Source organism: Phodopus roborovskii, unplaced genomic scaffold, assembly GCF_943737965.1.
Source record: "Phodopus roborovskii unplaced genomic scaffold, PHOROB, whole genome shotgun sequence".
NCBI classification, from domain to species: domain Eukaryota; kingdom Metazoa; phylum Chordata; class Mammalia; order Rodentia; family Cricetidae; genus Phodopus; species Phodopus roborovskii.
The window spans coordinates 20,375,448-20,403,372 of record NW_026126563.1 but is presented as its reverse complement, the minus strand read 5'-3'; the positions used below and the strand labels follow the sequence as shown (position 1 = coordinate 20,403,372).

The 27,925-nt window shown below is 42.7% G+C and overlaps 1 protein-coding gene across 1 annotated transcript; it reads left to right on the top strand.

Annotated features, from left to right (window-relative positions):
• The first annotated feature begins 282 nt into the window (after positions 1–282).
• LOC127234972 (polyadenylate-binding protein 1-like) lies at positions 283–23,075 on the top strand. The gene is made up of 2 exons (XM_051202053.1): positions 283–336; positions 22,368–23,075. Exons 1-2 carry the CDS (start codon positions 283–285, stop codon positions 23,073–23,075), a joined length of 762 nt encoding a protein of 253 aa, XP_051058010.1.
• The last annotated feature ends 4,850 nt before the right edge of the window (positions 23,076–27,925 follow it).

Here is a 27,925-nt window from a genome sequence, read left to right as displayed (position 1 = left end):
TTTGTTCCCAGAGCTGTTGCCACCTCTTATGGTGATGAAGTCACTGTGCCATCAGACAACCCCAATTGCCATCAGACATCCCCAAACTCCGCGTGTGTAAATGGAACCTTGGCAATTCCCCATTCCACAAGTGTCTTCTCTTGTCCCATCAGTCTCCGAGTGGAATCACCATTGCCCTGGGTAGTAAGGACTTAGACCCTTAGGAGTTAGGTTGGAACTCTTTGTTCTACTTATTCTATCACCAGACTTGAAAAAACAGTGAAGAGGTAGGTATGGTGGCACATGCCTGTGATCCCAGAACTTGGAAGACAGATGCAGGAAGACTGGGAGTTCAAGGTAAGTCCAGATTATCTCAAAACTAAAATGATTTTCATCTCCAAAGCATTCCCCCCCCACTCCTTGCCTTCTGTTTCCATAACTGTCAGTTGAGTTCACGTCTTCATTACTATCATATAGCCTTTCACAAGTATGCCACAGCTAATCTCCTGACTGTTAATCTATTTTCCACATAATCTTCCCCCATAAGCTGTTGCCAAATTAATCTTCTTAATGCATGCCTCTGATTACATCACATCTCTTTACAAAGGCTTTTTCTCGCTCCCCTGTGGCCCATCAAATACAGCCCAATGTTCTTTGCTTGGCATTCAGACAGGATCAGGACCTTGTTTGTTGCTATGGTTCTTCAAACTCCAACGGAAGGACTGGTGAGGTGGCTCAGCGGGCACTTGCCACCAAGCTTGATAAGGTTACGTTTGATCCTTGAGATCCACACGACAGAAGGAGAGTACAGACTCCCATAGTTGCCCTGACCTCCACACACGCACTGCAGCTGATGCATACACACGGGCAGTATGAAATGTGATAACAATAGAACCCCACAGAACTCCAGCAGACACTCTGACTGGCTATCCCAGGACATACCTTTCTGATTTATTTTTTTCATCCACACTGAAATTTCCAGGAAAACAAAACAAAATAAAACACCGCTGAAGTGTTGAGAAGCAGTGATCCCTGAGAGAAAATGCCAGAGAAGAGACAGGGGTAAAGACAGACCAAGTGAAGTAGGGCTTGGAGCCATGTCTCGGCAGTTAGGAGCATGGAAGGGTCTCACCCAGGACCCAAGTCTGATCCTCAACACCCACCTCAGGGGTTCACACATACCTGTAGCTCTGGTTCCAGGGAATTCTGAGACCTTCTTCTGGTCTCTGTGAGCACAAACATTCATGTGCAAGCACCTCCACTCACATATACAAAATAAAAAATGTAAGTAATTTTTAAAAAATGACTCTAGTGACATCAGGACCAAAAAAGTGAGAGGGAAGAGGAAAGATGATGTTTTATTTAGTTTGGGGGAGGGGTGGTCAGAGAGTAAAGCCATTAGCTTACTGTTAAAAATACATTATAGATGAATCTAGATTTGGAAATGCCGATGTTACACATTTGTGTCTAGACAGCAGCTGGAGACAGGGCCTGGCAGAAACCAGGCTTCAGATTCACATTCAGTGTCCTGGATGTGGCCTGGATGCTAGCATTTGGAGGTCACCTGCGCGTGCATGCTCACAGTAACAGGACGTTCAGCAATCCAACCTTCAGTGATACAATCAAGAGATGTCTGAAGGAATGTTTTCCCGGGCAGAGGTTAGCTGCCTGTGAGTGTGCAGCATCTCTCCTAAGCAGTTGTGCTGTTTGTGAGATTTGTTCTTACACCTTATCTTGGGCATGTTCAGCTTTGCATCTCCATGTTCCCTGGCACAGGACCTAACCCCAGAATATGCACTGCACAAGCTCACTGAGCAATACCATGGATGAGTGAGGGGTGATGCCTCCAGGCCTAGGACTGGACATGTCTGCCCATCACAGGCAGCCTGATGAGGTAGGTGCCATTTTCCAGTGTTGTCTGGCCAAAGCCACACTGCTTCTGAGTCCCAATATTCCTCATTTGCCTTGTGGTAGTCCCCTCATATTCCTGCCTGCTCACCTGCACTCATCCCCCATTGAGTGCAAGGATCCATTTCTTTATCTTTGGTTACACACGTTCTTTTAACAGGGTTCAACAGCATGGGTCTTCCCAAAGACAGACAGACAGACAGACAGACAGACAGACACACACACACACACACACACACACACACACGTGCGTGCACACACACATTTAATTACATTTGAAGACAAATTTGTCTAACTTACGAAGCTCAGAACACATTTGTAATCTGGAAGAGAACATGCCCCCCCCCATATTCTAAGTAACTTGTGTCTTTGAAGTCAGATGAGTTATTTCCATCTATTTTATGACCACATATCCTTATATCAGTTCTCCAAGTGGGAGCCCAAGACCAACAATATTCCTGTTCTCTGGGAACTTGTTTGAAATTAAAATTCTAAGACCCAATTTTGATACCCTGAATCTGGAACTTCTAATGGAGCTCTATGATCCTTGTTTTATAAACTCTCCAGGGAATGTTCATATCTAGGTTTGTCAACCATGGTTGAACCCGTGCTCCAGAGTAAATCTGGACCATGAAATTGGAAGTCTGGATTCTTTGCAAACGATGCCATCTGCTCATTGGGTACTTTGACCTAATCTCTTAACCTCTTTGTAGCAGAGATTTCCCCCCCCCCCAGAAGATAACATTTTGAACCCATTAGGTAGTGGCTCATGCTTGTAATTCTGACATTTAGAAGGTGGAGGCAGGATGATAAGGAGCTCAAGGTTTCAGGTCACATAGAGGCCCGTCTACATTGTGTGAGACCATATCAGAAGAAAGCCAAACTGTTGTTAAATTATTCTCCATGTCTGTGAATAGTGCTAAGGATAATAGTGCTGGCTTTCCATAGTGTTAGCAGGCCGATGTTTCAGGGTCGACGAGAGACTTTGTAAAGGCTGGACTGACTGGTAGCCATTCACAGTTACTTTTAGTTTCTTCCAATCTTTCTCATTTTAAAACTTATTATTTATTTATTTAGCGTGAGCATATCATGGAGTACTTGTGGATGTTGGAAGACAAGGTTTAGAAGTCTGTTCTCTCTTTCCACTGTGTGGGCTCCAGGGATTCCAACTCAAGTCTTTAGGCTTGGGCCACAAGAGTCTTTATCTGCTGAGCCATCTCTCTAGCCTCCCCCACCTCTCAAAAACAAATGCTTCTGGTTAGGTATTGAAGAAGCAAATACAGAACCTCCTTGCCTAAGTGAGTCAGGTGCCAGCCTGCTGAGTTGAGACAGACAAAGCAAATGATTCACGGCCACGTGATGCTGTCCGACCTGCACTCAAGAACTGCCTGCAGATAATAGCAGCTTATGGAAGCTGGTGAGCAAGTGTGTCAACCCAGATATCACCAGGAGAGAGACTTGCCCAAGAAGAGGCACTAATGTCTTGTTACTGTTGAATCCCGTAGAGTGGCTGCTTGCTGAGGTCACAGACGGAAGAGTTTGAACTACACGATACCTGTCATAATCAGTGCTGATTCCCCTGAGAAGGTAGCCACGCCACTAACTGCTGTGTCATCAGTACAGTTCCTTCGGAACACGATTTACCTTCTGTTCTTTCAATGCACGTTCGTGCCAGTACAGGCGAATGCTTGCATAAAAGCAAAATTAATTTACCTCCTTATTTGATTCACAAATAGCCACACTTGGCTTCCTCCCCAACTTAATTTAGTTCAGAGAACTGCTTTGGAGTCATCATGGTGAGTACTATTTCTGTCTTTCCTATTGGCACAGGCTCAGTCAGACCACAGCTTTGCCAACTCTTGACCTCCATAGGCTGCGGGCTGCGGGCTGAGGGCCGAGGCCAGCTCCTGGAATTGGTAAGCTGCTTTTCTTGCATCATGCCACTGCCTGAAGTCCTTAGCTGACTTCTTCCCATCTGGAGACCTCAAGAGCAGGAGATGCAATGACTGCATCTGCCCTTGGAGAAGCACAGAGAGGCTTTTGCACCTGCCGCTGAAGCTCCATATGTAGACTCTTGGCCTAGTTTTTTTCTTTTTTCTTTTTGGTGTTTCTGATATGCACATTCGTACGTGCATTTGCATGTATATACCCCCCCTCTGTGTGTGTGTGTTTACTTCTGCTTATCTGTGTGCGGAGGACCAAATTTGATGTCAAGTGATTTTATTGCCCACTTTATTTACCGAGGCAGAGTCTCTTGCTGAATCTGGGAGCTTCCCAATCTTGGCCATTTCTGCTAACAGGCTTGCCCTTGGAATCCTATGCCTCTGCCTCCCCAAGTCCTGGGATCACAGGCTGCTGCCGTGCCTGCCTGACTCTTGTGTGGGTTCAGGATCTGAACTCTGGTTACACATTTGCACAGTGAGTGTTTTAGTCATTAAAGTCATCTCCTCAGCCCAGTGGCACAACTTCTTTTTGCCTGAGACAGGATCTCGTGTAGCCCAGACTGGCTACATGTAATCACCATTTACTCAAGGGTGACTTTGAACTCCGGATCCTCTGCCTCCAGAGTACTGTGATTGTAGACATATGTTACCATAGCCAGTTTCCATGGCATACTAGAAGTTTAATTAATTAATTAATTTGTATTATTCGTGTGTGTTCACATGTGTATGGAGATCAGAGGACAACATACGAGACTTGGTTCTCTCCCCATACCATGTATGTCCTGGGGCTCTAACTTGGGTGATTGGGCTTGGCAGCTGAGCTGTCTTGCCTGCTCATAATGACACATTTTAATAAGGTCATCGAATGAGCTGCGGAACATTTATGGATGGACTTGATTTGTTTTGTAGAGGGGGTTGAGCAATCGTGGTGTACAAGCTTAGCTGGGAATCTTGTGTAATGGCAGTTTGACTATTTGGTGGCACCTTCTGAAGAACTCTCCACTTTCTTACCTGAGGGCCAGAGCTGAATCTGTCCCATATTCCCCCCCCCCCGACTGAAGGAAGGGCTGCTAGGCAATGGAACAATGCCTTGCCTGAAAAGGCCATGTTGACTAGAGGAAAACACACGGACTTTTGACCTTTGGAAAATCTTGGTTTAACTCCAAGTTTGTCTTGTAGTAGCTCTTTACCTGGGGTGTCTTACACAACCTACAAGACAGAGTCCTCGGTTAAACAGCAGAGGGCGAGAACATCTGATGAGATAGAAGAAAGCTGTGTGAATGCAGTAACGGAGACACACAGCCCAGATGATGGTCCTCCATGGCTTATAAACGTCAGTCCAGGCCTGGAGAGGCAACCTGGGAGCCTGGACCAGCCACCCCCATTTCCACTTAAGCACTTTACCCTTTAGTTGTTTCTTGGTGAATCTTTTACAGAGAAAGTTGAAGCTCCTTGACGGTCTAGTGCCAGGTCTCAGGCTCTCCGTGCAGCAATTATCAGGACTTGATGTGAGGCCTATTTAATTGCTGCCCTGAATACAGGTCTTTTCAAAATAGTTATGTAAGTTCATTAGAGTCTGCATATTTCTTTTTTTTACTTGACTACTGCTTACTTCCTGAAGCATATAGGAATATAAGAAATGATTTTGACACTCAAATGATATACCCATTTACTTTGGTATACAGCAGATGATTTGTGGAACTAAGGTAACAAATTAGATCAGGGAGAGAAAGGAGTTTTGGGGTGTCTATTAATGCTATGCCATACAATGATTTTTTCCCCTAACTACCAGCCATGTAAAAGAATTTTGAATAATTTGTACCTGTGAAGGATGGTTGGAGCTGGGTCTTTCTGTTTGCTAGCAGTCAAAAAAGAACTCATTAAATCATGTTTCCAGTGGGCATAAGTGTAGCTTCTGGCGAATTGGCCGAGGGTGGTAGTTGCATCAACATGTAAACTTTGACCCAAGCCCTGAGCTTTGATGAGTTCAGAAACATTTGGGCAGGCTAGGCAAATGTCTGTAAATAGGGAGCTGGACTGTGGTGTGGGGATCAGCAAGCCATTTGATTAAATGAACAGAGAGGAGACCAGCATTTGGATTATGGTTCAATGGTTCCAACCGTTTTTTTTTTTTTTTTTTTTTTTTGTTTTGTTTTGTTTTTGTTTTTGATAGGATAAAATGATTTTCCAGTGTCAACAGCTTTCTGCAGGCCTGGGGGAAGTGGTTCACTTAGCAAAATGCTCACCCCACGTAAGTGTTAAGAGCTAAGTCAGATCTCTAGCACCCACTAAAAAGCTGGGAGGGGGGCAGAGACAGGAGGCTCTGTAGGGCTTATAGGCCAGCTGGCCTTGTAGGATCAGTGAGCCCTAGGTTAAGCAGAAGGCTTTGTCTAAAAAAGTAAGATGCAGGACTGTCTTAGTCAGGGTTTCTATTGCAATGATAAAACGCCAGGACCAAGGCAACTGGGGAGGAGGGGATTTATGTCACTTACACTTTCACATCACAAGCTATCACTGAAGAAAACCAGGGCAGGGACTGAAGCCATGGAGGGCTTACTGCTTACTGGCTTGCCCCTCAGGGCTTGCTCAGTCTGCTTTCTTACATGCCCCAGGACCACCTGCCCCTCTACAACAGGCTGGGTCTGACCAAGTCAATCACTAATTAAGGAAATGCACTATAGCTGCCTGCAGGCCAATCTTAAGAAGGCATTTCCTCACCTGAGAGTCCTTCTTTCCAAACAATTCTAGCTCGCATCAAACTGACATAAAACTAGCCAGGACAAGAGTGAGGAAGACACCTGCTGTTATACCCTCTGACCTCCACATATATGCGTGCATGTGTGTGTGTGTGTGTGTGTGTGTGTGTGTGTGTGTGTGTAAGGGTACTTGTTCCACAAATCTGATGACCTCAATTTTATCCCTGAAACATGATGGAAGCAGAAAATGGATTCTTGAAAGTTGTCCTCTGACCTGTGCTATAGCATTTGCTTGCCCACACAATACACACAGATAATAAATAGAAATAAACGTATGGCAAGAACTTAAAGTCATCAGTGACTTGAAATGAATTTGTATTTTATAAATCGCACACGCTTGTGTGCAAGTGTGTATATGTGTGCATGGACACCTGTGTGTTGGAAAAGCAGCGACCCATTTCTAGGTTAGTAGCATCTTCAGATCCCTTTATCTCTTGGGACTGGAGTTACAGACAGTTATGAGCCTCCTTGTGGGTGTTGGAAATGAAGCCAAGACCTAGAAAGAGCAGCCAGTGAGTGAGTGCTCTTAACTGTTGAACCATCTCTCCAGCCCTCTTCTTGTCCCTTTCAATGCTTGGGCCAAGCACCAAAAGGCCCATTGCCACACCTATGTGTCTACCCCATTGATGCTCAGCAAGATCTAGATGCTATCTTGGTCCTGATGGGAGATTTTTTGGTAGGTTCTCCTTCTGAAGCCTCTATTTAGAAGAGCATGTTGTGGGTAAGGAGTTCAAGCAATGAATCAAAGCTTGTCCTGAGGGCGGAAACACAGTACCAGATCCTAACTGCAAGAGGAGCTTTATTGCAACCTGTCCTTAAGCAACTGAAACCTATTGAGTGTGTGTCAGGAACTGGGCTCACAGGCTTGTAACCTGAGGCATGCCATTAAATACATGGCTGGTGACTCAGACTGAAGTTGTCCAGTGCTCTTGGGAAACAGAGATGTCAATGTAGGGTCGAAACATTGCTGAAGATCTTATGAAGGAGTTGTTAATGGGGCTTCTTCAAGCAGACGTAGTCAAAGACCCAGAAAGGAATAAATAAAGAAGAAAGGAGTGGCAACATGGAAAATTTCCGGGTTCTTTTCCTTTTGATAGCCTGGTTGCACCACAAGCATGCACACATACCAATTCCTTCCTCCTTCCCTCTCACAACTCTTAGGGGTCAAGCCTGAAACTTCACCTCTCTTTTTTGACTTGCCTACTACCCTTGGTTAGAGAGTGGGAAGGTACTCTTCTACAAGCAAGCATATCAAGTTAGATATGGCATGTCCCTGCTTGCTAGGATAGGTCAACATGGGCTCCTGAGCCCTTCAGACCATCCATGCTAATATTCTTAGATTCAAAGCTCACCTTTAGCTCGCTGGGAACACATAGCTTTTCTGGTAACCTGCTCTGGCTCCCTCTGGAAGGTTTTGTCCAGTGCTATGTTACCCTGTGAGCAGACTCGGAGATTAAGGTACATTAGCATGGAGGCATCCAAGCTGTGCTTCATCAGGAGGACCTTTATCTGTCTGTTAATGTTCCTACAAATCACTTTTCACCCGTTAGTCTTTGTTGACTTGACACAAACTAAAGTCACTTGGGAAGAGGGATCCTCAACCGGAGATTTGTCTTCACCAGAGTGGCCTGTGTGGGCATTTTCTTGTTGGTGTGGGATGAGCCTGGCTCATTGTGGGCAGTGTCATTCCTGGGCAGATAATCTTAGATTGTAATAGAAAACTAACTGAGCCACAGAGAGCAAGCCAGTAAGCAGCATTCCTCCATGTCTCTGCTTCAGCTCCTGCTTCAGGGTTCCCACCTTGAGCTCCTGCCTCGAGAATGGACTGGAACTCATAAGCTGAAATAAACATTTTCCTCCCAAGTTGCTTTTTGATGGTGTTCTAGCCCAGCAACAGAAGAACAGAGACAGCACACAGTCTTTCCATCGTGACTTCCTCTGAGCTCTAGGGCTTCTGGGTCATGAAGAAAGCCTAGTGAGAAGCTCTCGGAAGCCCCTCCTGTCGATCAGAGCACAGCTCTCACAGGGGACCATCTCACTGGGAGCCACTGTCACTGTGCATACTTGTGTCTCTTTCTCTGCCATTTCTCTCATCCACTGGCAGAATCGTCGTGCTGTTTTCCTATCTCTTTCCTAATCTCTTTAACTAGCCACCTGCCAAGAGATGTTTTAGTTTCATTTCTGTTGCTAGGATAACATGCCCAATAAAACACAACTTGTAGAGTAAGGGTTCATTTCCACTCACAATTACTGGTAACAGTCTGTCATTGTGGGGAAGCCACAGATGTAGGAACTTGAGAGAGCTGGTCATATTGTATCTCCAGTCAAGAGCAGGGGGAAACAATTGCATGCATGCTAATTACTCCACTAACTCCACTCTTCATGGTGAGAGGGCTGGTCACATTGTATGCACAGTCAAGAGCAAGGGGAAGTGACTGAGCGCATGCTAATTACTAGGCTTACTCTCTACTCTTTCATAGTTCTAGCCTGAGTAGGAATGAGCTTCTTGGCAGGTCCTGCCATTTTCAACCTTCCTCAGTGAGAAAGGAAGAAAGTCCAAGTCACTGGCCTCAGTGAGAGCAGATTATAGCACAGCCATAGCGCTTTTACCCTCCGGACACTCACTCAGGTCTTCCTTGGGAAATCTCAAGTCCATCAACAGTAAAGCTTTACATAGTAGCACATGTGATCTCCCGTTGCTGTCCATCTTGGCGGAGAGAACAAATGTCATCGTTGCACCACAACTATTGTTGAAAATCCTAAATGGGACACAAACAGGAAGTTATTTTATTTCAATTTCCCATTATTTCCTGTTTCCATTTGTGAAGTAGTTATAGCTGCTGGGACCTGGTAGAGCACTCTCTGCTAAGGAGCAAGAATTATGCTGGAGAAGTTTTTGGGGAAACGTTGATATCAGTCATAGATCATGTAGACAGTGTGGGCTATATCTGCTCAGTGGAGGATCTGTCACATGCCATGAGATGAGTCACAGCCACCATGTGGTGAATGTTCTAGCTATGCAATGAATCTTTAGATAGAAAATGTACTGAGTCCATTCTCGAAGTCTACCTTTTGATGGCTTTCTCTCAATCCTATATGCATGCATACATACATACATACATACATACATACATACATACATACATACATATTGGTTTTGTGATGAGTGCTTTGCTTCATGACTGTTCTGCAGCTGGATTGAAGTGTATGAACACTGCACAGGGATGTCCCACACTCCAGGTGTGGTCACACTAGAAACTATGCCTTCCAGAATTCACTTCTTATTAGAGTTGCAAGAAATTAGAGGCACTGAATGGAGGTGACAGTTATTTTCCCCCAGAGCGCTGTGCAGGTACATGTGGCTGTGAATAGATGAGGGGTGCCCCGGGGTGTCCCGGGCTGTCCTTGCTCCCTTTTCACTTCACAGCTCTTCTTTCTGATTGCTGGTCCAGAATGTGGGCCAGCGCCTGGCCGTGAACACAAAGTGCCTGACATTTCCCATCCACAAACACAAGCTTTTCTATCGCTGTCTCTTTCTGTCTGAAATGTCTCATGCACATGAACACGGCTCGTGACATTAGCTCAGGGGATATCAGTGGAACCTTTGTGATGTCGACCTAGGATGCTGTAGGCCATCCTCTTGAAGGTTAAGTTCAACCCCATTTCCAGACCCAGTTCTCTGCTGCTTCCTTGCCCAACTGGGTTCGGACACTCCTGCCTCACGCTCCCGTGGCTGTACTCAAAACTGCCCAAAGCCATTCCTTCTCCACTGCGGCGCGGGTGCACTGTAGCTTCTGGACTGTGAGGCAAAACAAATCCTTTCTTCCTTAAGTGGCTCTGTCAGGTATTTTCTCACAGTGGTGGGAAAAGTCACGAACACCTTGCTTTTCTTCCACGGTTAATGACTTATGATTCTCCTATATCCCAGCAAGCTCTGCTCAGACCCTGGCTGGTGCTTCAGGAGGGTCCAAGGTTTCCTCAGGCTTCCCTTCCAGATTTCTGTTTCCTCAGCATCTCCCTCTAAGGGGCCAGCTCTAATCTCTTACCACATTTCTTGGAGTAGAACTCCACTTTCCCAATGTTGAGGAAACATTTCTCACCTAAAGGGGAGTAAGGTTGTTTGGAGACAAATATGAGTGTCTGTGACATAAAACCAGGTTGCCTCAATAGATATATTCTACCATGGAAGTCATTACATGAGATTTTAGTACTTGTAGAACAAAGAAAGTCATCCACTCACTTGCCAAACATATTGCTGGAGAACACAGGTATGGGGGTTACAACTAAGGGTAAATTCTACTATAGGTGTCAGTGGCTATCTGTCCCATAATATTCTTAGCTTGTGGGTTGATGGAAGCAAGTGGTTTGCTAAGAATACATTTTAAATGTCTCTTAAAGATTTACTTTATATGTGTAGGTGTTTTGCTTTCATATATGTAAATACCGCATGCATGTCTGGCACCTGAAGAGCCCAGAAGAGGGCATTGGATCCTCTGGAACTGGAGTTATGGACAGCTGGGAGCTGTTGTAGGATTCTGGGAAGCAAACCATATTCTGGAAGAGCAGTTAGTGCTCTTTCCAAGGAGCCATCTCTCCAGCCCCCTAGGAATACAAGTTAATGGAGAGAATACATTTAGTGGCTCAGTAGCTAAGAGAGCTCGCTGCTCTTCCAGAATCCACATCAGATGGCTCACAATGACCTGTAACCCCAGCTGCAGAAGATCCAGTACCATCTGGCCTCTGTCATTATCCACACTCATTTTCACATATACCCACACACAAATACACACACATGCACATAATTCTGAAAAGGAAATAAATCTCTACAAAGGAATATTTTCTTAAACTTTTACCTGGTAGTCACAAGGATGTCAGACACAGCATTAGGCAATGAATGAATCTTAAGGTACTAAAAACAGGGTAAGATACTGTGGTTATAATGTGCAGCATTTCTAATTGTCCACATTCAGGAATTCCTAACCAATTACTCAGCATTTTAGAGCCTTCAACATAGGAGTGGTCTTATGTTTTTCTGGGAATTTATGTTCACCCTGAATGAAAGAAACCCAAACAATCCATACTGATGCTCCCATGTAGGTAAAATAGGCGTTTACTTGTCTTCTTTCAACCGAGAACAGAGATGAAATGAGAGACTATTAAATTTACCCAGAAAACATGCAAAGATGTCGTCTTCTTGCAAAGATGTCGTCTTATGCTCTAAGTAATCATTTCCAGCTCACTATCTATTGAGCACCTCTCTCTAATTTTCCTAAAATGTCTGTGAATGCAGGGGGAACATATCCATCCCAATTCCTGATAGGGCAGCCCTCTCCTACTCCACCTGTCTTTGTGTCCTTCACCCCCTGCTAGAGAGGTTTCTAACTCTGGGTCAGCGAGCTGGGACCTAATGCCGACTCCCAAGACTCCTGAGATTTGCCTGTTTGGGGGAGGTGGTCATGCCCTCTCCACCTCGGTTCTTGACCCCATCTCTGATGGCTGCCACATCCTGTCTGAATCTCCATACTATACTCTGGGGACACTTGTAGCATTCTGAATTGGATGCTAAGTCATGGTGGGAAGGGTTTTTAGATCAAACAGAACATTGCTGTCCAGAGTGGTAGGAATGGCCCATGCCATGGGAAAATGAGGATTTGGAATCGATACGCCTATGGGAGAAGGATTCCAGGAGTGGGGAGGCCCCCAGTGTTCCCCAGAGAGGAGAAGGAAAGCAGGGTGCATGGACATGCTGGATAGAGGCACCAGTGCATCTTGTCAGCGTGACTAGGGGTGACACAGCCTATAATCCCAGTAACTAGGGAGGCAGAGATTCTGCAATTTGAAGGCCAGCTTTGATAGCATAATGAAATCTTGTCACTTCGCCTACCCTCCTGCCAAAAAGGAAAGGAAGGTAGAAAGGCAGGGGGAGAAGGAAGGAGAGAATCTTGGATAGTTGCATAGGCCTTCAACAGCGCAAGGGTCTTACACCATGCTAGACAAGGTGGCATGGGCCACCAGACCTAAGTATTCGACACACTGATAGATTGTCAGGCTAAGTAAGCATGGTGGCAATGGGCCAATACTTGAGAGGCTGAGGCTTGGCGCTCCCTTGAGCTCAGGAGTCCGTGACTACCCTTGGACAACACAGCAAGCTTGAAAACTGCCCCTCCCAAACTAAAATGTCAATTGTGGAATTTTTGAGAATATAAATACTCACCAAAAATTCTCTCACACCTGCTGTGCACATGAAAATTTTCTCAAGATTGTTGTGGGAACTTGTCTACTGATACAGGTAAGCTCTCAGCTAATTTTGGTCTTATTCTGTGTAGTTTAAGGATGTATAAGAACAATTGTTGTGTGTTAAGTGTTGTGTGGAGGTAGAGACTAGAGAGGAAGTTCTTGACTCAAAGCGCACACAATTCCATAAAACAGACACTGCATTGTCCCAAGCACAAACACATGGACAGACTTCTGCAGCCGTCGGCTTTGTCTGTGAGAGGCCCCTTAATGCAAGACTATTTCATTTTGTTTTACATACAAATATATTAATAAATAAAGAGGAATTCTTTGGTCATAGGCATCTTCCAATTTGAGTTATGGAAATATGTGTTTACAAGAACTGTATTTTGCCTCGGATGGTTTTATGACTTTGTTGACACAACATTTAATATTTACTTTAGTGCAAGGAAAGGGGGCGGCAGGAATACGCAGAAAAATCAATAAGATTCAGAGGAGAAAAGGATGTTAATGTTTAACACTCCCAGTGGTTAGTGTTGCCTTCAATCCCCTGACTGCCTTTGGAGCCTGTAGCTTCCGGCCCACCAGGGAAGGTTCTTTCTAAGGACTGCCTGCCTGGAGACCTGGGCTTGGGATTGCAATGTAGTCTCACAGCCTCTGGCTGGTCTTCCCCAGAGTGTGCGGGTCTGCTTCTTCTTGTCTCACAGCCCTGTCCACTGCCTCCCCACCAACACCCAACCTGTGTGAGGTGAGCCGTGACCTGGCTGGTCCCTCTCCTGGCTTCTGCAGCCTTCCAATCGTCACTAACACGTCACCTCTCTAAAAAGCCCTCCTACAGCTTCTGAGGGGCAGGCAATGAGAGAGAAATAAATCTCTCTGATAACCTCTATCTCCTTTCCCTCCCCTCCCTCCTCCTTCCCTACTCTTCTTCCTTCCTGTTCTTCCTCCTGCTCCCCGGGGGCCTTAGACTGCTAGAAATCACTCCAGTGCTTGATGACACCCTCCCCCGCCCAACCTCCATCTTGTCTTTGATGGTTCCTTTATCAGAGCTGACCTCCATTTTCAGAGTAAGTTCTTTATGACCCCGGTTTTCACACCACTATGAGCAGGGAGGACAAGAACCGGACTTCACTTTTTAAATTACAAATAAGTGATGCTACAGAGTGAGACTTCAGCCAATGTTTGCTTGGTTGGATGCAGTTTTGCTGAAAAAGTCAACATCTGTTCTCAAAATTGCTGCCACCACAATCCCCCTACCCCACCATCTCACCCCCCCCCCCCCCCCCCCCCCCGGCCAACTAGGCTGTGTGTCACTTGTCTGTCAGTGTCATTTTCTTCAATAGCAACATTTAAAAGATAACCGAATGACCGTGATTGACCTTCAGGAAGCATTTTGTATTTCAGCACCAAGAAGGGTGCAGCAGGTCTTAAGACTCCCATAATTGGAACTTCATTTCACAGGCAATTATTTGTTTTTGAAATATTTTTCCTTTGTATAGCGCATGCATGTGTGCATGGGTGTGTGTGTGTGTTCGTGGGTGTGTATCAAGTGTGGGAGTGCAGGAGCGGACAAGGCACTGCCTGGGTGGATGTCAAAGGACAACTCTCCGAACTCAGGTTTGTCTTTCCACTGAGGAAGGAAGTTTGAATTCAGATTGTCAGTCTGGTGTGACAAGAGTCTTTCTTCTATGGCTCTGGCCTATCGCTGGCACCGTAAAAGTGCCTCACATTGTCTGAGAGGCCCATACTGAAGAGAAACACTCCCCTATGCCAGTTTGCATTGCTCACAAACCTAGCAAATTTCTTGGGTTTTTTGGCTTCTAGATTACAGTGTGACTTTGCCTTTTTCCTGCATGCACAGTGCCATCCTGTGGCCACAGTGTACATAGCACCTATATTTGCTATTGATACTGAAGCACAGATAACTGTTTTTGATAAATCTTTCATTTCTCCCATGCTGGTGAGTGAACACAGCCCTTCCACTGAGGGCTGCCCTTCATGGGAGTTATTTCTATATAATGTAAAAATCCGCATAGCTTATTGCTAAGCCAGCTGCAGGTTTATCTAGCAAGACATATTTGGAAGCATTTATAATTTTTGCATTTTGCGCATTTTCCAACCTCTCTCAACTTAGTGTTGTCTCTTTAATCCAAGGTAAACTCGGACAATAAAAGAAGTGGTCATTGGAGGGATGAGGTATGGCAGAACTCAGAAAGGTCCAACTCCAGGGCAGGGGCGGGGGGTTGTAAAAGCTAAGACACTTACGTTATAGTAGGTATCAGCGTCTTTTCTTATAGCTGAAAGTAAATCTTTGAGCAGAAGAAACTTAGGAAGGCTCATGGTTTGAAACCCATGATGATGGAGAGGGCATGGAAGTGAAGGCAACTCCTAGCTACAGTGGCAGGGGCTGCTTGTGGAGATGAGACAGGAAACTTCGTCAGTTTTGCACCCGAAGATCCAGCCCCCAGTGGCTGATTTTGCTTCACAGGACTCAACTTCCCAAAGGTTTCACAAGGCCCCCAAGACTGTGAGCTACAGATGGGGTGTTGAAGCACGTGAGGACAGCTTACATTCAAATATCACACAATAAAAAATGAGACATGAGAAGCAAACACACTTGACATCCTTTGACCATGTCTAACTGCTTTTTTCTTGTCCCTTGAGACAGGGGTCCCGTTGGTACTGATCTTGGCTGATATTAGGGTCATCTCAGAGCAAAGAAAGGCTGAGAGGTAAAAGTCACAGCAGAGTCATTCACAGTTCATCAGGACAGCAGCTACGTGTACAGGAGGAAGCGGACCCCAGCCAAGACTGTGGTAGCCTAATGGCCATGCTGTGCACAGAACTGGCATGTTTATGTCACGGAGTGTGAAGTTTTTGTTTATTTAAGTTCACAACAGCTCTATCTGTTACTGTAGTTGTACATAGAACTTCACACATTACATATCCAAATAGCACCTTGGCTCTCTACCCAGGGTGTGTGTCTAATTTTATAATGAAACACAGATTGCCTGACACTAGAGGATCCTCCTGACAGAGCAGGGTGTCACAGACTTCAGTGAGGGGTCAGGACTTCCCAGTCTTCCTCTCTATCCTTTTCTGTTTCTTTGATAATTATGAGGCCATGATACAAGGCTCTTCAAGCCTAAATCTGCCCTGTGCTCCTACCTTGTTACTTTCAGTGACAATTTCTGGTGGTGACTACAGAGTACCCGGGGTCACAGTCGCATGCATGCCCTCTTGTGCAGATCTGAACCTGGAGTAGGTGCACATGCCTATTGCGGTAAATAAGGGTCAGGATAAACAAATAGGCCGAATAGATGTTTATTCAGGGAGAAATAACTTACAACCTAGACAGATGAACACCAGGAAATTCAACCCGATCCTCTCCTGTCCGAGTCACGCCAGAAAGAGAGCGCCTTCCTGGCCCCCTCCGACCTCCTTCCTCAGGTCACCTCCGCCCATAGCTCCACCCCCCAATGGGCGTGGTCAGTGCTACAGAAGGACTACCTCACTACAATTCCCCTTTTAGTCTAAAGAAAAGATTTAGGCTTAATACAAAACTATATACAAAACAGTGAATAACAAGTGTGCTCTAAGAAAAGGAAAATCGAGAACAAAATGACCTACATATCTAGTCCTAGGGTGAGGGCATAATGGAGTTTACAATAGAGTTGTCCTAAGCTGGAAAACGTAAGTCTAGTACCTAATATATCTAACTAGGAAGAGAGAATAATAGTTGTGATAGTTTAATCTTCAACCTCATCAAGACCTGAGAAGGAAAATAACAATACTAGAGTAGACAGGAAATGCGGATGGACAACTTCCAAAACGGTGCAGCAAGGACAGAAACAGCAAGCCACCTGAACAGTCACCCTAGGTCTCACAGCGACGTTGGTACACCCAGATTTGGCTAAGGCCAAGAGAACTTGACAGACCACAACAACAGCAGGGAAATAGAATGGCTGTCTTACCCTGACTTGGCAAGGTCAAGCAGTCTTCTATATTTGTCTCCTGCAAGCACATAGGACTGCATGTCCAAATCAGTGGTCAAGGTGGGGGCAATTCTATGCCCAACAGGCCATTAGCTGAGGCGAGATTGAACTCCAGCAGGAGCAACAACAGTGTCCAACATATTTTCGGGAAAATGCACGGTGCTGTCAGGAGCAACAGTGTCTCATGTCAAAGGAGTACTAATATTAAAACATTTAAATGCCATGTTCTGCATGTCTATGAAGTGATTGAAGATTAAGCATCTATATCTGACTAATCTCATGGGTACAGGAAATGTGAGTGAAGATAATCTATAATACTCGGGAACTTAGCTAAAAAGACTGATTAAAACTTTCCTGAGTAAAGCAGGAACAAATACTTAAACAATATAACTATTTACATATACCTACATGTAAATCCCTAAAATAGAGGTAGAGTATAAGTGTCAAGACAAGAGGTAGAACTATAAAGGGCAGCAAGATAAATATCCCAAATTGTATCAATATACAAAATGTCTTGAACACAAGAAAAGTATACATACATAGAATATGGTAAAAAATAATGTGCATAAATATTATAAGTGGAAACATTTAACACAATATAACAAAATATAAACTTAATTTTACATAGCTTACCACATAGGAATACATAACAATGTAAGCTGTAAAATACTATCTCATTCATACTCAAATTCTCAAGGAAATAGGCTAATCTACTTATATCCCATCTAAACCATACCTTTACCCACCATTCCCTATTCCTATCTAAAAGATAAACCCGAGTGTAAGCATCACCCAATCCCAAATAACTAAAACCAACCCAAAGACGATGACTATTATCCCAAATTTCCAAGGGTAGGGAAAGGGGGCGTAGTCATATTAAGATTACTTCCTGCTGAAATGGGACGATGATTGCTCCAATGGATCCTGTAGGAAGAAAATTTTTAGCAACCAAATTTCTCAACAGAACTGGCTGTGACATATGTAGTTAGTCACTGTGTGGCAGAAAATTCTTGACTGTAGTTCTATTTGAAACTGGCCAGGGTGTAATAAAAAGGTGCACCATTACAGCTAGCTAATCATGAGTTGTCTCGAGCAAAACAGTCTCAAACCGGTTTTAGGGTGATGTTTGTAGTTCCGATGCATCAGGTTGAGTCAAGTGGAAATGATGATGTGGGGCCCCATCTTCTTTCCGGAAAGTTCAAAGACTGTTGTTAGGAATCGTTATTATTCCTTGTGGAAAAGTTACACATCAATATTAAAGTAAAATTTTCAAGTTTTAAGGTATGCATTAGGGAAAGACAACAATAAGCATTAAAAGTATGTGAGAAAATTAGGATTTCAGAGAGAAAATTGCATAAGATATGAGTCCCCAGATTTTGTTTCTTCTGCCTTACACCAATTGGCTTCTTGATTTAAGGCAGAAACCATGAATTTAATCTTAACAACATGCTTGAATTTAGAGAAGGAAAGCCAAATCCAACTCCAAAGCCAGCATTGGTTTACAAAATTTGGGACTTCAGGAATACTAGATAGTAGAGAGAAATAAATTTTTATATAGAAATAGTTTACTACAATTAAATATTTTTTATTTATTTATTTATTTTTTTTTTTTACCATATATCAGATTCTGCTTCCTTAAGTGATTGTTTCTGAAGAGCTCTCTTCTCTTCTGTAGGCACCTACATGTTCAGTGTCTTTTGGCTGTTTGATGATAGGTTTTCTCTGTTTTCCTGTAAAAACAAGAACAGAACACTTCCCCTACCTTTGAGAGGCCTCCGCACACCTCATAGGACCTAGTTTGTTGGATGACTTGTCATTTCTCTTCATTAAGATGTTTCTCTTGTTCAACTCGGATCTTGATTAACTTAGATGGTATCCATAGTTTTTCTTCTCCTGTAGATACAAATGCAAAACCCCTACCCCAACGTAACACATATCCTGCTTTCCATTCTGAGGTCAGTACATCCTTGAAATACACTGGCTGATTTAGTTTAGAAGTTTTTTCTATTGTCCAGTGTCTTTCTGTAGCTGTTTTTCCTTTTTCATCAGCATTAAGAAAGTTTAATGTTAATAAAGCATTATGTAATCTGTGTTTGGGTGTTTTGGTTCCTCCTGCCTGTTTATGGAGCATTTCTTTTAAAGTACGATTGGATCTCTCAACCACTGCTTGTCCTGTAGGATTGTGTGGTATACCAGTTATGTGCTTTATCTTGTAATACTCAAAAAACTCTTTTAATTTGCTGGAGACATATGCTGGAGCATTATCAGTTTTTATTTGTGCAGGTATGCCCATAATGGCCATTACCTCTAAAAGGTGTGTTATAACAGAATCAGCCTTTTCAGAGCTCAGAGCAGTAGCCCACTGAAACCCTGAAAATGTATCTATAGTGTGATGTACATATTTTAATTTTCCAAATTCTGCAAAATGAAACACATCCATTTGCCATATTTCATTCCTATTTATACCTTTAGGGTTACTGCCTGGTGGTAAAGGAGTTTGGTTATAGAATGAGCAAGTAGGACATTTCCTTACTATTTCCTTGGCTTGTTCCCAAGTGATAGAAAAATCCTTTTTTAAACCTTTACTGTTCACGTGGTGTTTCTTATGAAACTCTGAGGCTTCTAGCACACTTCCTATCAATAAACGATCAATTTTATCATTGCCTTGTGCTAGAGGACCTGGCAGACCCGTATGGGATCTGATGTGTGTTATATATATAGGATGAGTCCTCTTTCTGATAGTATCTTGTAACTGTATAAACAATGAAGTTAATTCTGTATTGTCAGGAATAAATTCTGCAGTCTCAATGTGTAAAACGACTCTCTCTGCGTATTGAGAGTCAGTAACTATATTGAGGGGTTCTTTAAAATCCATAAGTACCATGAGAATGGCATACAATTCTGCCTTTTGTACAGAATTGTAAGGGCTTTGAACCACTTTACTAATATTTCCTGATTTATATCCTGCCTTACCTGATTTATTTGCATCAGTGTAGAATGTATGAACTCCAGAAATAGGTGTTTTTCTTACAATGCGTGGAAGAATCCAAATCGTTTTCTTTATGAATTTGATTCTCTCAGTTTTGGGATAGTTGTTGCTAATTGTTCCCAAAAAGTTACTGCAAGCTCTCTGCCAATATTCGTTATCTTTCCATAAGGAAGAAATTTCCTCATTAGTTAAAGGTACTATAATTTCTGCTGGGTCCCTTCCTATTAGCTGACGAAGTCTTAATTTACCTTTTATAATCAAGTCAGAGATCTTTTCTATATATGTTTTCAGTTTTTTATTCTGTTTTTGTGGTAGGAATATCCATTCTAATATGATATCTTCTCTCTGCATCAAAATCCCTGAAGGATATTCTTTAGATGGTAATATAACCAGAATACAGTCTAGGTTTGGATCCACACGGTCCACATGTGCTTCTAGTATCCTCTTTTCTACCCATTCTAATTCCTTCTCAGCTTCAGCTGATAGTATTCGTGGACTATTCAAGTCCTTATCTCCTTTTAGGGCCATTTTCAAGTTTTTCAAATCATGCCCTTCTACTCCAATTATGGTTTGCAGTTGAGAAATCTCTCCTAGTAATTTTTGAAGATCATTAAGAGTCTGGTAGCGATCTCTTCTGATCTGTACTTTTTGTGGTCTAATTTTCTGTAGACCTATTTTATATCCTAAGTAGTTGATAGACTCTCCTTTTTGTATTTTTTCAGGTGCAATTTGTAATCCCCAGCGAGGTAAAACTTCCTTTACTTTCTCAAACATTTTTTCTAATATTTCTCCTTTAGAGTCAGCTAACAATATATCATCCATGTAATGATAGATTATGGATTGTGGAAACTGTTTACGAATTATTTCTAACGGTTTTTGTACGAAATATTGGCACAGGGTGGGGCTATTTAGCATTCCCTGTGGCAAAACCTTCCATTGATATCTCTTCACCGGTTGAGAATTGTTATAATTAGGTACCGTGAAGGCAAATTTCTCTTTGTCTTGTTCTTGTAAAGGTATAGTGAAGAAGCAATCCTTTAAATCAATAACTATAATAGGCCATTCTTTGGGTATCAAAGAAGGCAAGGGCATTCCAGGCTGTAGAGAGCCCATTGGCTGGATAACTTTATTGATGGCTCTCAGGTCTGTAAGCATTCTCCATTTACCAGATTTCTTTTTGATCACAAATACAGGAGAATTCCAAGGGCTGGTTGATTCCTCAATATGTCCAGCATTTAGCTGTTCCTGAACCAGGCTTTCTAAAGCTTCTAACTTCTCAGAGGTCATAGGCCATTGTCCTACCCAGACAGGTTCCTCTGTTAGCCATTTTAAAGGTAGGGCTTTTGGTTCCTCTGTTTGTTCAGCATTTGTATTTTGTTTTTGTACTGCCTGGATATTTGGTCTCTGTCTTGTATAGTACTTAACAGTATTCTTTCCACAATCATGAGGTCGTCTATGGTTCCTATCTAATACAGGAGGAATGTTAATCTGTGTATTCCATTGCTGTAATAGATCACGACCCCATAAATTTATCACTACATCAGCCACATATGGTCTCAACCTCCCTCTCTGTCCTTCTGGTCCTATACAGTCAATCCATCTCGTGCTTTGTTTTACCTGAGCCAGGGTTCCAATCCCTAAGAATTGAACATTTACCTCATGCAGGGGCCATCTTTGAGGCCAAGATTTATTAGATATGATAGTTACATCAGCTCCAGTGTCCACCAGACCCTCAAACAGTCTATTATTCATCTTAACTATCAATCTAGGCCTATGACTATTTATAGCAGTTTGCCAAAATATACGTTTTTCATTTCCTTCTGTCATGTTTGATTCAACTTCCGTCACTAGTTCGTCATCCAGAGCAGTATGAGTTTTTATAATAGGCACAGAATTTTCTAATTGTCCTGTGGGAGATTGTCTTCCACTGTGACTGGGAATGTTCGAACCACCTGTGATGTGGGGGCCTTCGAGAGGCCCCCCAAGGAGTTTCCCGATGGTAAAGGGTTTCCTTGCTTGTCTCTGGTCGATCTACACTCATTTGTCCAGTGTCTGCCTTTGCCACACCTTCTACATAACCCAGAAGGCTGAGGCCTTCTGTTTGATTCATTCCTGGGGGTGTTACTTCTAGGGAAGCTTTGCCTACAATTTGTTTTTAGATGTCCTATCTTACCACAGTTATAACATCTGACATTATGATATCTTTTCAAACCTTTGGGGATGGCTTCTCCTACCCAAGCTTCTAAGTCACCATAGTAAGGAACTCTGTTATCTTGATATCTTCTCTGACCTTTAGATATGGCTTCTCCTATCCATGCTTCAGTCTTATTGTCATTATATTCAATGTTGCCTGTATATAGGACCCATTCATCCAAGGGTGCTGATCGCATTTTTAAAGGCCAAAGTACCTGTTTGCATTGAGGATTCGCATTCGTATAAGCTAAAGATTCTATGAGTATTCGCCTAGCATCTATGTCTGCTATCTCTAATTGTACTGCCCTAGATAATCTTTCTAAAAAGATACTAAAACGTTCTCTAGGTCCTTGCTTTATCTTGGTATAAGGTAAATGACCGAAAAGTGTTTGTTGGACGATTTAAGTCTCGCAAGGAACGAGAAGCAGAACTTGGAGCCAGGGCAAAGGAGTTCACCAATGTCTACATCAAGAACTTCGGAGAAGACATGGATGACGAGCGCCTTAAGGATCTCTTTGGCAAGTTTGGGCCTGCCTTAAGTGTGAAAGTAATGACTGATGAGAGTGGAAAATCCAAAGGGTTTGGATTTGTAAGCTTTGAGAGGCACGAAGATGCACAGAAAGCTGTGGATGAGATGAATGGAAAGGAACTCAATGGAAAACAGATTTATGTTGGTCGGGCACAGAAAAAGGTGGAACGGCAGACAGAACTTAAGCGCAAATTTGAACAGATGAAGCAAGACAGGATCACCAGATACCAGGGTGTTAACCTTTATGTGAAAAATCTTGATGATGGTATTGATGATGAACGTCTCCGGAAAGAGTTTTCTCCATTTGGTACAATCACCAGTGCAAAGGTTATGATGGAGGGTGGTCGCAGCAAAGGCTTTGGTTTTGTATGTTTTTCATCTCCTGAAGAAGCCACAAAAGCAGTTACAGAAATGAATGGCAGAATTGTGGCCACGAAGCCACTGTATGTAGCTTTAGCTCAGCGCAAAGAAGAGCGCCAGGCTCACCTCACTAACCAGTATATGCAGAGAATGGCAAGTGTGCGAGCTGTGGTGAGTCCACCTGGTTAAACCCTGCCCGTTGGGGAAGGTGGGGGAGGGGGGGCGGCTTCTGCCGCCTGGGGGCAAAACCCAGGTAAATCCCACTTCTGACACCAGATATTGCGGTAAATAAGGGTCAGGATAAACAAATAGGCCAAATAGATGTTTATTCAGGGAGAAATAACTTACAACCTAGACAGATGAACACCAGGAAATTCAACCCGATCCTCTCCTGTCCGAGTCACGCCAGAAAGAGAGTGCCTTCCTGGCCCCCTCCGACCTCCTTCCTCAGGTCACCTCCGCCCATCGCTCCACCCCCCAATGGGCGTGGTCAGTGCTACAGAAGGACTACCTCACTACACATGCCCATCTCATTTCCTCCACTTTGCTGGTGGATTGGGGGCGGGGTTGTGGTCTGGGGAACAGTGCAAGTTCATGCTCAGCTTACCCTCCTATGGGTTTGTTTCAGAACCATGGTAGCTTATTTTGCCAAGTGCGGCGGCATCATAGAAGATGAGAGGCTGCCAGGCTTGGGAGTTTGATTGGTGTGTGGGTGAGCACAAGGAGAGATTGATTTCATAGTGTAATCATCGCTCTATGCTGAAGGCCTGGTGGAAGAGTCAGATGTTCTCAAGAGAAATGCTCATGGCCTCCCTTCAATACCCATACTGTCAACCCTTTCCCTAGTGTAACTAGTATCTCCAGGGGACTGCAGAAGTCCACCTGAATCTGACTTCCAAAGAAAGTGCTGAAAAAGTCTCCAATATTGACTTATCAAAGGAATAGACTCAGGGACAAAGAACACTACCAGATCCAGAATGGGCAGTCATTTTACAACCTCAAATATAATTTTTCTGGCAATGTATTCATTTATTTATAGTTTTCCCCGACCCACGGGGCAGTCAATGACGAACCAGTGAACACCTAGGAGGGAATGGAGAACAAGGGGATACAAAGGAGGACAGAAAGACAGTTTTCTGATCAAGCTGACCAATTTTATTTTCTCAGGGGAGGCTTATATAGGACCGTAGGCAGGGTTTGCACATAGGCAGGATGAAAGGGTCAGTAGAAGGAATGCCCTGAACTAATCTTTAACTGGCTGTAAAATTGTAGCAGGAGAGATAGCCCTGAGCTAGTTAACTATTCTTTAACTGGCTGTAAAGCTACAACAGGAAGAGTATCCTGAGCTATTCTTTAACTGGCTGTAAAACCAAAAGCCTGTACCTTGGAATGCTCTGCTGAACATTCTGCTTATTTCTTAAAAGGCAGCAATTTTCTATCTCAGAGGCCTGAGGTAGTGAGGATGGTGATGATCCACAACAATAGTTTTTTGTTTTGTTTGTTTTTCAAGACAGGGTTGCTCTGTGTAACAACCATGGCTGTCCTGGAACTCTCTTTGTGGACCAGGCTGGATTCCAACTCACAGAGATCTGACTCCCAAGTGCTGGGATGGAATGTGTGTGCCATTAAGACTTAATGACTATTGTTAAAAAAACAACACTGCTCTAGATGTGATAGGTCAAGGATAGGTCAAACAAATGTTTACAAGAGAACAGAAAACAAGTATTTTTGCAAATTGCTGTAAATGAACAGATCAAAGCTAAAAGCACAAACAAATGGTATTGAAGAAAAGGATTGTTACAGGTGCAGATGCAACAATAATTTCAGGCACTAGGTATGAGAGCAGCTAAATGCTCAACATATTGAATTGGAATTATTTTGTATTTGTCATTAAAAATAAATCTGGAAAATGGAGACTGGTAACAGATCTGAGAGCTATAGATAAGGTGATTCGGCCAATGAACTCTTTACAGCATAGAATTCCCTAACGGATGAAAACTGATCAGATGTTGGTAGGAAATGTGGTAAAAGCCCCAGAGTTTCATAAGAAACACCATGATAACAGCAAAGATTTAAGAAAGATTTTTCTATCACTTGGTAACAAGCCAAGGAAATTATAAGGAAATTTGTTCTTTATATGACCAAAGTCTAACACCTGCAGAAAGTAACCCAGAAGCTACTCAATGAAATTTGGTAAACAGATGTGTTTCATTTTTCAGAGTTTGGAAAGTTAAAGTATGTGCACCATACCATAGATACATATTCAGGATTTCAATGGGCAACTGCTTTAAGTTCTGAAAAGACTGATTCTGTAATTACACATTTATTAGAAGTTATGGTCATTATGGGGGTACCTGTGCAAACTAAGACTGAAACTTACTGACACTCAGCGTGTGTCTCTAGTAAAACAAAACAGTTTTTTTTGCATATTACAACATAGAGCATATTACAGATATACTACATAATCCTACAGGATAAGCAGTTATAGAAAGATCTAATGGCACTTTCAAATATATGCTTAATAAACAGAAAGTGTAATAAAGATCCCCCAGAAATAGATCACACCATTCTTTATTAACTTAAAATTTTTTAAATGCTAATGAAGAAGCAACAACAGCTGTGAAGAGACAGTGGATAGAAGAAAAAAGCTGCTGAGTTAATTAAATCAGCCTGTATATTTTAAAGATGTGCTGGTCCACAATAGAAGCTGGGATGTATGTTACATTGGAGTAGAGGTTTTGCTTTTGTTTCCATAGGAGAAGAAAACCTATGTATACCATCAAGATGGATAAAGATTAGATTCGAACAGGAGAGATATCCTGAATAAGGAGAGGCAATAGTTCATCATCAGGCAGCTTGGTCATTCAGTTCAAATTAACTTGCAAAGATTAGCAAATGCTTTTCATGAAAAGATAAAATTAAAAACTAATAATATTTTTGAATGATAATTTACCAAATGCATAATTGCCTTATTGGCATGAAAGGGAAAATAAGTTTTCATAAACCATGTGTTTTAATTCCACGTTAGAATGTTAAACTGTAAATTGCTACATGATCCATGCCATTTTGGACATTGGCTTTTGAATTTTCTCCTCGAATAAAAAGGATATTTATGTTGTTTTGTATTAAAAACCTAGTTAAGAGATTTAAAATGTTTTAAATAAATTCAAAGGGTTACTGCAGATCAAGCTTGTTTTCTAAATATCTAAGAATTGGATTGATTTAGAGCTGAGATAAAGTGTTTGAGCAGGGCAGTAATAGCCCATGCCTTTAATCACAGTGGAGACAGATGGACCTCTGTAAGTTAGTTGTTTTCTAAATTCTAGAGTTACATTAACAACGTGGTGGTGGTGGTGCACACCTTTAATCCCACAACCCAGAGATGAAATTCAGATATAGCTCCTAATTGATAAGTTGGCATACTAAAAAAATCACATACCATGATTACAGATTATTATAAAAAAAACCCTTTACAGGGTTACTAGAAAGATAGGCTAAAATTCAAATGAATGCCTTTTTGTGATCTAAATATAAATACACTTTAACCTTGAAAAAATATATATGTGTGTGTGAAAATAAAGATATATTTATCCACACATACCAAAGTTTATTTACTCTCAAAACAAAATAAAACAATTTTTTTTTCAGTTAAAAGATAGTACTTTTTCTGTTGCCAATGAACACTTGGACTTAACAAAGATATAATCTGCCAAAAAAGCAACTCCTCAAAGTTAGGGTTGGGGCAGGTTTTTTTTTTTTTTTTTCCCTTTTTGTGTTTCCAGGAAAATAAGAGCATCCAATTAAGGAATCCAATTAAGGAATCCAGAGGCCATTGGACAAGAGAGACAGTGGAGAAGAAAGACAGATCATCAAGAAGAAATGTCCCAAGAGAAAGAAAAATAAATTGGCCTAATCGTACTGTCCACATGCAACAGGGTAGAATTTCATAAATCTTCCTAAATACTTGTTTCTGCTGCTGTCTACAGACTTGAAAGGCAAATGGTCTTTTTTTGTGGTCCCAATTCAATTAAAAATTAAAGCTGGCTTTGGAGTTGGAGTATAGCTCTCTCCTTCTGCAAACCCACACATGTTTGTTAAAGGAAAATCCAAAATATCTGTCTCTGAGCCACCTAGTATAGGACAGCAGAAAGTAAAAAATAAGTGATCATACCACTGCGAGCTGGCCTTGAGGGCATGAGCATGGGGGAGCAGACTGTACCCTTTTCATCCGCCATGTGGTGGCATGGGTTTGAGAGAGATGCTCTCCCCCTTTCACCCCTCAACACCTGCATCAGGTGAGTTGGGGGTGCTTACCCACCCCTCACCAGCTACCGTATTCAGGAGGATGGGCCCTGCGCCTCACCTGGGCAGCATAGCAGAGTTGATGCTGTAGAGAGGGGCACAGGTGAGCCAGCCCTGGAGGTGTGAGAGGGGCAATGGATGGTACTGTGTGGTGGTGGGGGGGTGAGGGAAAGATGCCTACCCCCTTGCTCCTGCTGCCTCCAGCAGGGGAGCCGAAGGACCAGAACGGCAAACTACAGGAGCATCGAGCACCAGAAAACTGTTTGGTCATTTTAATGATGCACAAAGCAGGTTGTAAGGGAAACAAGAAAACCAGAGAGACAGAGAGATAATGCACAATGTTAAAACAAACAAAAAAACCAGTTTTAAATATTTAGACAATTCTAAATATTTGTGCCTGCTAACAACTCAGATGTGAAACTTCAGAATACAGGAAGCCAAGGCAGAATTAGAGGTAGCAATAAACAAAATTGTAAGATGTAAGAGATTTTGATAGTTTTCTTCCAGCCACATACAGGGTAGGAAGAAAATATGAAGAACCCATGAACACGGGAGATATCTTCTTCAATTTCTTTCTTCAAAGATTTGAAGTTTTTGTTGTACAAGTCTTTTACTTGTTAAGTTACCCCACGATATATTATATTAATAGTGGCTATTGTGAAGAGTGTTGTTTCCCTGATTTCTCTCTCAGCCTGTTTTATCATTTGTCTATAGGAGTGCTACTGATTTTTTTGTTT

Coding starts and splice junctions, on each gene's coding strand:
- LOC127234972 (XM_051202053.1), top strand. CDS start 283: ATGCCTGTGATCCCAGAACTTGGAAGACAGATGCAGGAAGACTGGGAG. Junction 337..22,367: donor AGGAAGACTGGGAGTTCAAG/GTAAGTCCAGAT, acceptor TCTTGGTATAAG/GTAAATGACCGAAAAGTGTT.